Source organism: Festucalex cinctus, chromosome 11 (assembly GCF_051991245.1).
Source record: "Festucalex cinctus isolate MCC-2025b chromosome 11, RoL_Fcin_1.0, whole genome shotgun sequence".
NCBI classification, from domain to species: domain Eukaryota; kingdom Metazoa; phylum Chordata; class Actinopteri; order Syngnathiformes; family Syngnathidae; genus Festucalex; species Festucalex cinctus.
This window is the reverse complement of record NC_135421.1, coordinates 15,228,450-15,241,042: the sequence shown is the minus strand read 5'-3', so window position 1 is coordinate 15,241,042 and position 12,593 is coordinate 15,228,450. Positions and strand designations below refer to the sequence as shown.

The window sequence follows — 12,593 nt, the reverse complement described above, 5'->3', positions numbered from 1 at the left end:
ATGGCTGCTTCCTCCATCTGAGCGCCGACTTCCTGTTTTGTGCTCATTTGTTTTTATTTTTGTGTGCTTGTTTTAAACGTGGCCAACCTTGGCACCTGAACTCAAACACAATAGCACAAATGCTATATTAGCATCGTTAGCTTGAATTGCAGCCATCTAACTGCTTCCGCCTCTGCTGCACTGCTAGTGGCCTCGATTATCATTATTATTGTTGTTATTATTATTATTAGTGAAGATTTTATTTTTACAGAACACAGATAAATGTATATGTTGTCATCAGCCTTTTTATTGTTAGCCACGGCCATTCTTGGAAGCTGCTCTGCTTATGTTGATGAATAAGAGTTGCTGTGTAGTAAATGTTTTGTAGCCTTAGCTGCCCCAGGAATGGGCAAGTGGGGCCGACGTAGCGACAGAAATCTCTCCGAGTCAACCGGATAACTCGACACGACGTCCATCGAATTCTTTTCCTCCTTCGTGCCATACTCGCTTGGCTCCAAGCGGCCGCTAACATGCTAGCTGGCTTCCCGCAACCCATGATAACACACTGCTAGCTTGTGTGCTAACTACCCGCTAGCAGGCTAATTGCTACCTGCGCTAAACCTGCTTCTGCTTGCCGCTTGCATCAGGACGAGGGGGAGGAGGCAGACCTCCTCCCCCTCGTCCTCCTCCCCCCGGTGAGCATCCCCACTGGTCGCCATGGTTACGCCCGTCTCTGTCACCATGGTTACCGACTCCCTCTCCTTGCTCACTTTTTTTAACCTCTTGCCTCTTCTTTTCTCTTTTCGCTCTCCGCCTGGATTTTCCTCCTCTTCTCCGTCATTGTCTCTTTTCCCTCCATCGTTCCCACTCCTCCTCCATCCCTCCATCCATCCTGCCATCCCTCTACCCTCCACCCGGGGGCACCAGTGTTGCCTGTGCTCCCCGTACGACATCATCCAGCGCCGCCTGCCGCCTTTGTGCGCCACGGTCAGGACGCTGGTGGGAGGGAAGCGGCCGGAAGAGAAAATAAAATCCACCCCCCTACCGCCGCTAGTCTCGGTGACCACTCAGACCCCGCCTCCGGCATGGCGGTGGTGGGATCTGATTGGCTGCAGCCTAGTTCATGTCCTCTGCCTGCTGCTGCTCTTTGCCGTTTACGTGTGGAGCGAACAGACGTAACCGCGGCAATGGCAAAAAAAACAAAACGTTTATTTTTCTCCGCAGGAGCACACATTTTCGCACAATTATAACCTGAAAAGGACCAAAATATCAACCGAAAATCGGTCCTAACTAAACCAAAAATGTTAAGTATTAGGGCCACGTTGAAATGGGGGAGTGACCCCAATTCTAAGGTCAAAGCGGTTTCCGATTTCACCCTTCAAATTGAACATGACGAGCCAATCAGAAATCAATCGGCAAACGGTCCCAATTCTGAGCAGGAAAGCGAAAAATTACCAAATTTCACCGAGACCAGCCCAAAGTCAACCTGAAAACGAGACAAATTTCTACAATGTCAGCTTTGAAATGGCCCAAATTTCGTATGAAGATGAAAATATTCTGAATTTGAATGTGAAAACGGCCAAATCATATGAAAACAATTTCATTTTGTTTTTTAAAGTAATGCAGCTCAGTTCTTAGCGATGTTGTTCGAAACACGAAGCTAACACTAGCCGTATGTTAGCATGGGTGCGGATTAGCGTTAGCATCTTCCTGTGTTGACTTTTTTTGTATGTTTTTCTAGTTGCGTCTCTTTTTCAGCCACAAAAATGCTGATCTAGCACAATCGTACCCGAATGTCTTAAACAGCGCAACGACTGCTCGCGAAACTGCTACTTTTGGTTAAGCTAGCAAACGGTTAGCCAATGGTGGACAAACGATGGTTGGATACACGTGCAAAGAAAACTTGCCTTTGGTGGTTTGAAACCCACAAAGAGATTTTAGATTTTTTTTTTTTAAATTTTTTGAGAATTCCCTTTCCGATATGAATAAGTTTGAACCGTTTGTAGCTACGCAAACAAGCTAGCGAGTATCCTTCCAAAACACAAGCCATATGGAAACAGTTGGAAAATGTGAATTTTGTGCTTTTGTTGTATCCTTGAAATCTTGAAACGTTGACAGCGGTAAAGCAGAGTTACAAACTGTCGGTCGGCTTTGATGTTGCGAACACAAATGAGCTCTATTTAACCATTTGTATGTTTTAGCTAATTAATGAACATGTGAAATTATTGGATGGATTTTGTGTTGTGTGTGTGTTTTTTTTTTTTTTTTTTTTTTTTTAAAGCCGCCGACGGACCTCAGCTAGCTACTCGCGGATCATGTTTAAACTTGTGCTGCGTTTGAAATTCAAACCCCAATTTCTATATGAAAATGGCTCCTCCTCCTTTTTAAACAGAAAACGGTCCTATGGCCCCAATTTAATGGAACAGGAGCCTCATTTGAGCCTGAAATTCAATCCTAAAATATAACTGCTCCCATTTGAACATAAAATGTGCCTGATAATGGAAAAAAAAACTGCAAACAATCCCTTGTGATCATTTTGATTTCGGTTTGAGTTTTTTTGTTGTTGTTTTTTTAATTTAGGTGGTTTTAACTAGTTTTCAGGGTGCTTTTGTTAGTTTTATTTCATAAATGCTTAGTTTTAGTTTAGTTTTAGGTAGTTTCAGTATTAGTTTTAGTTTTTTAAAAAGTGTATTACTTGTGCACAATATTTAAAAAAACAGCATGGGAGCGATGTCATCTTTTGGTGCTTTTCTATTGGCTGCTGCGAGATGGCGTCCCTTCTGTGTGACACACTTTCAAACGTCCTTAATATCAAAATAAATCGACTTCATATCACATTTGAAATCATCCCCAAAGGCTCATGCGGTAAATTAATATCCAAAGATGAAAACAAAGGACATTTTTGCTGTGATTGTAGTTTGTTAGTTTTGTAAACATAAAATGTCGTTTCAGTTAGTTTTTTTGTTTTTTTTAAAAAGCATTTTCCTTTTTATTTTATTTTGTTAACAAAATTGTTTTTTGAATTTTAGGTTTAGTATTTCGTTGGTTTTACTTAACTAAAAATAATTGTTCCACCCCAATTTCAATCCAATTGAAAGCTGAAATCTGACAAATAGTAAAATGAGGGTATTAAGGTTTCAAAACTGAGGATAGGGTTTCAAAATTGGGCTTTTAATGTCGTGTTAGCTTTTCAAATCAGTTTTTTTTTTTTTTTTCAAACTCCAATGAGGTTTATTAAAGTAGGGTTTCAAACTACACTGTACACTCAGAATTTAACTTTATTTCATTTTTTTCTGTTTTAAAAATATCATTTAATTTACAAAAACGAAACTCTGACTTTACATGTCACATGTAAAATAACGTGAAATCACCGTAACTGCAAAAACACACAATATTTATGCTCTTTGACAAACAAATTGATTGTTAAAATATGTTCACAAATGTATCATAATTTCACAAAATATTTGTCTGTTAACTTAATGGAATAAAATGTCAAATTAAACTTTAAAACCCTAAAAAAAAAATAAAACATGTTAAATTTTCAGCAGTGAAAAAGTGACTATTTTTTTCAGAATGAATTTGATAACTTCACCATTTTTCATGCACAGTGAATACCTTCAAAAAGTCGTTTTTTTTTCTACTTGCTGTCGACTGATGATGACATCACCTGTGCTGAGGAAGTAGTTAACGGCCAATCATGGCTCACTTGTTTTCTGGGTTTGGAACTGAGCCATGATAGGTCGTTACCAGGTGATGTCATCCTTAGTCGACAGCAAGTAGAAAAATGACTTTTGAAAGGTATTAATTTTATATAAAAAAAAAAAATAATGAAGTTACCACATTAATTAGAGACAAAAATATTCACTTTAATTAACAGTAAAAATTCATAATTTTACCATAATTTCATTGTGAATTGACGATAAAAAAAAGTCTGAGGTTAAGGTTTGAAAGTAAGGTTTTAAACTTGGCTTTCAAAGAAGGGGAAGGCGGGCTCCCCTTTCAGCTGCGGCACACACAAGAAAGGACGGACGAACGGACAGATGGATGGACGGACAGATGGAAGGTGCGCGTGAAAACTTGCGTGTCACCTTTTTTTGCCCTGCATGCGTGTGTGCGTGTTTTCAGAACAAGCTGTGCCTGCCGCAGCACATCCTGGAGGAGAAAGGCCTGCTGAAGGTGAGCGTGATGGTGCGGGCCCTGCTGGAGCGCAAATCCAACGGCAACAACGCGTGAGCGCGTCCGCTCCTTTTCACCATTTGGACACCACCACAACATTTCAACCAAATGCCAACATAGGGAGCCGAAAATTCACGTTCGAAAAATAACAAAAAACTGTCCATTTGAAATCCAGACACACTGTGATGCTTTTTTTTTTTTTCCAAGGACTGAATTTGACGTTGGAAACTGTTTGGCGGGTTTTCAAATTTGTTTCCGAGTCGGTCAGGATGGCGTCTCATCATCCGTCAGTGAGCCGATTTGCTGGGTTTCTGCGTGAAATGTTCTCCTGTTTGCTTGCATGGCTTTCGTGGGAAAGGAGCCGCTTACGGGCGGACTTGCCTCAGACACACGAGCAATCAATCCTGTCGTTGTCAATTTGACTCGATTCGAGTCCGTTTTGACACGATTTCGATAGGGACCAAATAGACTCCGTTTTAGAGTCTACTAACTAACACGAGGAAGAGAGTAACATAAAAAAAAAAAAAATCAAACTCACTCAAGGATTAAGGTTCAAACTCGCAAACTTCACTCACTATTTTGCACCTTAGCACCACAATTTGATTAAAGAAATAATCAAAGTAAATACAATTTTAAATTTAGCTCATACATAGTACTTAATCAAATAAAATTCTAAATTTAGTGTGTACAACAATTTAATAAAAAAAAAAAACATTTTTATTAATCAAACAAAATTTTAAATATAGCTTGTACTCGCTTAACTGTTTGGTGGGTTACTATGACAACAATTTGATTAAACAAATGAAATCAAATATTTGATTTTTTTTATATACATATATATATATATTTAGCTTGTGCTTACCTAAGCCACCATTTGGTGGTGAACACAACTTGATTTAAAATTATTTTTATTTATTTTATTTTTTTGTACATTTAGCTCATACTCGCCTCAGCCACTATTTTGCAACTTAGTACAACAGCAATTTGATTTAAAAAATGAAATGTAAATCTTTTCCAATTTAATTTTAACCTTTTTTTTTTTTGCTAGCGTTTGTATTTAATTGGCAATGAAATTATATTTTTAAGGGGACTTTGTATACATTGAAGATGAAGTATTTTTGGCAAGTATATTTTTGTGCAGATTTTTTTTTGTTTTTTTGTGAACTTGTTGGTGAGTTTTTGTTGGCCTTCCAAACACCAACATTTTGACAAAAGTGTGCCATTTTTTTGCATGTACCAAGTGTGAACTGGCAACCAGTGTTTTTTATTATTATTATTTATTATTATTTGACTCCCTCGCCTCTCATCCTGGCCGATGGGTAGTCAGCAAGATCCTTTCAATTTTTTTGTAAATACAACTTCAAGAGTATTACTTTGTTAAAAAAATATTCAAATAAAAAAAAAATGTTATCATTAAATGCAATTTTTTTTCCCCTCACAATCCGGAGTTGCCAGTTTTGTTTTGTTTTTTTGTCACGTGTCCTGCTTTTGTCCAAAAAGGATGACAAAGTTGCCATTTTGTCTTTTTTTTTCACCAAGATTGCAGATGTGTGCAAAACAATCAAGCGAGAGTGAAAGCGTTTGCGGCGCCAACGTTGACACTTTAGCAGCTGAAGATGATTCTCATTTGTGCTAAACTGCAGCTCCGCTTACCTTTTGTTTTTTTGACATGATGTGCTTCACAGCCAAAGCGTTGATTGATTTCCCTTTTGGAAGAGAAAATTTGTGCGAGCTCCACTGTGATGTCATCATTTGGCAAAATCCATCAAGGTCTCAAGTCAAATCAGCAGTTTGCCAACTAAAAAAAAAATCAATCATAAAAAAAAAAATGGCATCAAAACTCCATTTTTCAACATTTGCTTACAAGTTGTTTTTTTTTTTCCTCACTCCCTCACAGCATTAAAGACAAACTGACACTTTATCGGCACTTTAAACTTTTGTATTTATGTTTTCCTTTTGTTTTTGACTGTGACACTACAGAAAAGCTTTTATATATAAAAAAAAAAAAAGTTGTGTAAATAATCTGAACTTGAACACATTTTTGTTTTGTTTGGAATTCAACGGGGAGCAAATGTATTTCGATGACGCTTTTTTTATTATTGTTGATGCATGAAAAGAAAGTCCCTTTAACGCGCCTTAAATGCTGTGGAACTTCTTGTACATACAAAACAAAACAAAAAAAGTATTTGTTCACTGCAAGTAAACAAAAAAAAAAAAAAAGTGTCTGCATTCTTTTGTTCCCAAACCACTTCAGCACTTTTCATTTGGTAGAAAACAACCACTGACCCAAAGAAGAAGAAGCTGATTTTTTTTAAAATTTTTTATTGCGCAACAGCAGCACAAAAGATGCGTTAGCATGCTAACATGCTATCAGTGGCTAGCTGGCCGCGCACCGTGGAGGGAGAAGTCGTTCAGGCGTTGAGGAATTTGGCGTGATGCTTGATGTGGTCGTTGATGAACGAGTAGATGAAGAAGTAGCTGTGGTCGTAACCCTGCCAGAGAAAAATTTCACAGTAAGTCTACTGCCCCCTACTGGCAGGGATGACTTGCACTTTTTTTTTTAAACAATTCCTGAAAAACGATTAAAATGTCCTCATATTTTAAGGTTGTGCATTTTGATTATTTTGTTTTATTTACATGTAAATAAAATAGATTTACATATGATTAATAATTGCTTTTTTGTTAAATTAAAGTGTGACATGACGTGTACTGTTTTTTCATCAAATAATTGGTTAATTGATTTGGTATTTTATGACATTACTAAAATTAATTAAACACATGCTAAAATATAATAGAAGTACAAAGTATTTAAAAGTATACTCCTTAAATACATGGTTTATTGTAAACTATTAAAATAAATGTACATTAACACTTTTATTCATTTTATTAAATAATTGGTAAATGAATAACTACACCTACAAATAATGCTCTTATTAAAGATATTTTAAACGGTTGAATGTAAATAAACAAAGAATTGTACATTTAAATACAGAAAATAAATCCTTAAATTAGTTGATTATTTTAATTATTTATTAGTATAATTTAAAATATTTTACTATTAAGATTGACACCAATTTAGTATTTCATTAAATTACTTGTGAATTAATAAGATTTCAGGATAATTATTAATAAAGCTAGTGAGGATGGATAGTTCACATATGTATCAATTTGTATATTTTTTATTATTCAGTTGTCATTTGTTAGTGAATTATTATAAATAAAACCTTTTTTTTTTTAAATGGACAAATTTACGCACATTTAATATTTGTATTTGACTAAAAATCAAATTGAAAGCGAGAATGAGTTTGCTATTAAAATGATTTTATATATATATATATATATATATATATATATATATATTCGTCCAACAGCAACAAAACGTCCCACGTGGAGTTTATCCAAATCAAACGGAAAATTATATATATATATATATATATATATATATATATATATATATATATATATATATATATGCTATTGGACGAATGCACGTTACTGACGGGCTGTAGGCGGAAGACGACGGGGATGTTGTTGTCGGAGCAGACAGCGATCAGGTTGTCGGGCAGCAGCTGACCGGCCGACAGGAACTGGTCGTCGCGGCCCTGGTCCACCAGGATGTCCAGCTTTGGGCCCGAGTAGCTCGCCGCCAGGACCGTGGCGTCGTACGCCTTGGGGGAGGTCACCGCGTTAGGCACTCAATTGTGCAATTTGACTTCAACTTAGGAAAGAGGTGACGTCATGGCGCTTTTACCTCCCAGGCGGTGCGGTCGGGACCCAGGTAGGCGGCAAACGCTTTCTGCCCCCACGGGCACTGCACCGGATTGCAGATGGGAGCAAACGCCGACACGGCCTGCGCAAAAGCAAAAACAAACATTCCATTTTTCATCATTCACAAGAGTTCCGTTTCATTCGAGTTTTCCCGATTCGAGTCGCTTCAGTTCAAGCTGATATCGATTAATTATGGAACATCAATTCTTCTTAAATATCAAGCACATGATTTAAAAAAAAACTAAAAAAAAACCACCACAAATATTAAATCCTAAGTAAATAAAAAAATAATTTAAAAAAGTAAAATTAAATATACACAACAAAAAATAGCAAGGATGAGATGAAAATATTTTCAGATTTCTAATGCAATAATTGTAAATATAAACTTTAAATATTCTGAATTGTCTTCAATAGGGATGTCCCAATCACATTTTTTTGCGTCCAAGTCACCTGATTTTGAGGATCTGTCGATACAGAGTCCCGATCCGATTCCTCTGCAAAAAGTATTAGAGGGGGGGAAAAAAAATGTGCTTCCAAATTTTTTATTTTTTTTTTAAACAAAACCATCCCAATAATTTTGGGAAGGTGCCATCAGAAGTGCACAAAATAATAAATAAAAATAAATAAAATGTGTTGTTTGGCATGGATGATTTTGTTGCTTTGGAACCCCTAAAATAAATAAATAATAATAATAATAATAATAAAAATAAAAAAATTATTCATAATATAGATAAATATAATAAATACATTATATATATATATATATATATATATATATATATATATATATATATATATATATATATATATACACCATATATATATATATATATACACACACATATACATATATATATATATATATATATATATATATATATATATATATATATATATTCCGGTTCGAGTCCAGGCTCGGACCTTCCTGGGTGGAGTTTGCATGTTCTCCCCGTGCCCGCGTGGGTCTTCTCCGGGTACTCCGGTCTCCTCCCACATTCCAAAGACATGCATGGCAGGTTAATTGGGCGCTCCGAATTGTCCCTAGGTGTGAGTGTGGATGGTTGTTCGTCTCTGTGTGCCCTGCGATTGGTTGGCAAACAGTCCAGGGTGTCCCCTGCCTACTGCCCAGAGCCAGCTGAGATAGGCACCAGCACCCCCTGCGACCCTTGTGAGGAATAAGCGGTCAAGAAAATGGATGGATGGATGGATATATATATATACACATACATATATATATATATATATATATATATATATATATATATATATATATATATATATATATATATATATATATATATATACATATACATATATACATAAATAAAATAAATCATAAGAAATAATATATATTTTTTTTTTAAACTAAGCTGATGAGTCTTCTTCGCCTGAAGACTTGCGTGCATTTCCCCGCCACTCTTATGATGCGCTCCACCTAGTGGCCTGCCAAGTAATTGCTCAATAAATCATGAACAATGGAGCCGTTATAGTGGCTGTATATTCACTACAAATATCGTGATACTTGCATAGACGTATCGATAATCTATCGGGAGACTAAGTATCATGATTTATCGCGCTAGATATATCCTCACGCTCCTAGTTTTTTGTTTTGTTTTTTGTGTGTGGCTACCTTGTACTTTCCGGGGTTCTTGAGGGCGCAGATGAGCGCCCCGTGCCCGCCCATGGAGTGGCCGCTGACGGACATCCGCTCGGGGTCGGCGGGGAAGTTGCTGTTGATCACTTTGGGCAGCTGGAAAAAAATAAATAAACAAAAAAAGTGATCCCGGTGCCGGTTTTTGTGACGGCGCGAAAGTGTGCGGTGGTGTACCTCGCGGGTGACGTAGGAGTACATGCGGTAGTTGCTCTTCCACGGCTCACGGGTGGCGTCCACGTAGAAGCCGGCGCCGGTGCCCAAGTCCCAGCTGTCGTCCTCGCCCTCCACGCCGCAGCCGCCTGCCAACCAAAACGTCAGGCGCGTCCTCGCGTGCATGCATATGTTTGTGTGAGCGTACGTGGGCTGGTGTCGGGCGCCACCACGATGATGCCGTTCTCCGCCGCCGCCAGCTGACTGCCCGCCTTGGTGATGAAGTTCTGCTCGCTGCACGTCAGGCCTGACACACGCAATGCAAAAACAACAAATTCAGCTGCCCTGACTTTTGCCTGACAGAATTTCAGCATCTAACCAATAAAAATAAAATAATATGGCTCATTTGGAAATGATTTTTTTTTCCCACACTTACACCACCAAAGCAAATGTGAGTCCCCCCCCCCCCCCCCTCAAAGGTTTCGAGCTGGTTTTATGCTGGACATTTCATTCAGGTTTTTAAAGTGCTCTATAAATAAAGTTAAGCAAAATCGAGGAAAATATTGATGATCACAATTAAAATGTATTGCACAAAAAAAGTTTTAAAAAAAATTAGTCAAAAAATAAAAATAATAAAAATTAAAGTTACAAATATATATAGATATATATTCAAATTTATTGTACAAAAGTAAAACATATAATTTAGCAAAAACAAATAAAATTAAATTAAAGTTAAAAAAATATTGATAATAGCCATTAAAATGCATTGTACAAAACAGTTAAAAATAAATAAAAAATATACTAAAAATACAAATAATGTTAAAAAATATTGATGATAGCAATTAAAATATATGGTACAAAAAAGTTTTTAAAAAAAAATCATTTTTGTAAAAATAAGTAAAATAAATTGTACAAAACAGTTAAATAAATTTTAGTAAAAATAAATAAAAAATACAAAAATCCAAATTCAAGTTAAAAAATATTTATGATAGCAATTAAAATGTATTGCACACAAAAAAGTTAAATAAAAAAATCAATCACCAAACTTCAGAGTTCAACTGTACTTGTAAAGTCATTTTTATACCACTAGAGGGAGCCCAACAGATTGGCGAATCCCTGCTGATGCACGTTGACGTGAATTTCCAGATTTTTTTGTTGACAAATCAATTTCAGCCAAAGACTTAAAAAGCTTGTAGTGGCCCAACCGGTGCCAATGCAAACCTGAGAGCCAGTAGAGGACCGGACACTTGTGCGTCTCCGCTTTGGGCGGCAGGAAGACGGCAAACTTCATTTTGCACTTCAGCTCCACGCTGCACCAACAACAACAAAGAACATGAGGAAGAAGACCACATCCAAGAAGAAAATCGCCAAGAAGGCCGCATCAACTACTAGCAAACGTTTGCGTCACCTGTCATGTTCAAAGACCTTCTGGAAACCTCCGGCACACTTGTTGGACGACACCTGAGTGAGCGCCATCTGATGGTGGACAAAGGCACACCCACATTCAAGAGAGCTTTGGGACATTTCCACACCAAAAACAAAAATATGGTAACCTGATACAAAGACGCTTGTCTTTTTTAGTTCATTGATAGAGTCATTCATTCATAAAGTTATTTGACATTAACGTTAAAAAGATGTACTGTTCTGTAAAAGAGTTTACATTGAGGCATTTTTTCTGCCACTAAGTGGCATTAGAGTTTCATGTAGGACATTGATGACAGAAATCCTGCACTTTTCTTCATCTGCTTCATTTTGAGCATGAAGCAACCTGTGGACTTGTCCATATTTTTTTTAATTGTAAACTACTACTTGACCACAGTCCCTGCAAATATATGCGTTGTTATGATTCATTTATTATTGTTAACTATTACGACTAAATTGTGCTCTACTGACTCATTTCCACAACATTGTATGCTTATTATTGCTGTGAGCGTGTGACCTTAACATTTGCACCTGCCAAAGGTCTGGCCCGCGGGTCGCATTAATAATCATTTGGTAACGCTGTCTAAAACAAGTGGAATGGCCGATCAAAAATAGCGGTTCATTCGCTTGCAAAGCGGCGAAATGTGCAATGTGGAGCGCAAATAGAAAAGCCACACCACCGCCGAATTGCCGAGATTCGTTTTCAGAACGCGGTCAGCGCCAAGTTTGCCGACCAGCAAGTGAGATTGGTTTAGAAGCAGCAAAAAGTTATGAAAAACGACGAGTTTTCAATGCGAGTGTCGCGCTACTTCGGTCGGTGGGCGTTGCATAATAATAATAATATAAAAAAAGTTAGAGCTTCTTGTGTGAATAAACGCTTTGCTGCTCGGAGATGACGTTAAACATTCGACTGGCACGTACCTTGAAAAAATTCCGTATTTTTGTCGTCAGCGTGTGGCTTGGAAATGGAAATGTCCGCTTTTAGCTTCGACACATGTAGCGGCCAAGAGTCCACAAGTCCGGGCGCTTTCTTCTGGTTGACGTCGTGACGTCACACGTCGGCACCTCCCCTTTTACGTCGCACCTGAGACATTTTTGGCCGGCCAGCAGATGGCAGTAGAGCTCAACTACAGTAAGAGGAGTAAGCGGTTAAGAAAATGGATGGATAAAACCAAAACACTGCTACATTTGTAGAAGTAGGGTGAACGACTGGTTTAAAAAAAAAAAAAAAAAGGATTCCTCTCCCATTTAGTTGACTTCAAAATAATTATTGTAGATGTATTTGGAGACAATGAACTCTCGTCGACTTTTTCCCTCACCATATATATATATATATATATATATATATATATATATATATTTATTATTATTATTATTTATTATTAGTGAGTTTATTTTTGTTTTTTTTTACACGATAACTGCTTGGGCCATACAGAATCTTCAA

At 37.1% G+C, this 12,593-nt stretch overlaps 2 protein-coding genes across 5 annotated transcripts in view; one reads left to right on the top strand and one right to left on the bottom strand.

Annotated features, from left to right (window-relative positions):
* Positions 1-6,392, top strand: part of lrch1 (leucine-rich repeats and calponin homology (CH) domain containing 1) — a 39,491-nt gene extending 33,099 nt beyond the window's left edge. For 2 of the 4 annotated variants that reach the window (XM_077537764.1, XM_077537763.1), the window contains one exon: positions 4,105-6,392. In XM_077537764.1, the coding sequence (XP_077393890.1) occupies positions 4,105-4,212 (108 nt within the window). In that variant the 3' untranslated portion in view covers positions 4,213-6,392. Of the gene's footprint in view, positions 1-906; positions 3,509-4,104 lie in introns of those variants that run through there. The other 2 variants (XM_077537762.1, XM_077537761.1) reach the window with 1 other exon arrangement.
* Positions 6,393-6,457: 65 nt separating this feature from the next.
* esd (esterase D/formylglutathione hydrolase) lies at positions 6,458-12,231 on the bottom strand. Its single transcript, XM_077537768.1, has 9 exons — positions 12,071-12,231; positions 11,136-11,203; positions 10,949-11,037; positions 9,936-10,034; positions 9,752-9,876; positions 9,554-9,673; positions 7,907-8,005; positions 7,656-7,823; positions 6,458-6,647 (listed from the first exon to the last, which is right to left on the bottom strand). The coding sequence occupies exons 2-9, from the start codon at positions 11,201-11,203 to the stop codon at positions 6,567-6,569; spliced, it is 849 nt and encodes a 282-aa protein (XP_077393894.1). The 5' UTR covers positions 12,071-12,231; the 3' UTR covers positions 6,458-6,566.
* Between the last annotated feature and the right edge of the window lie 362 nt (positions 12,232-12,593).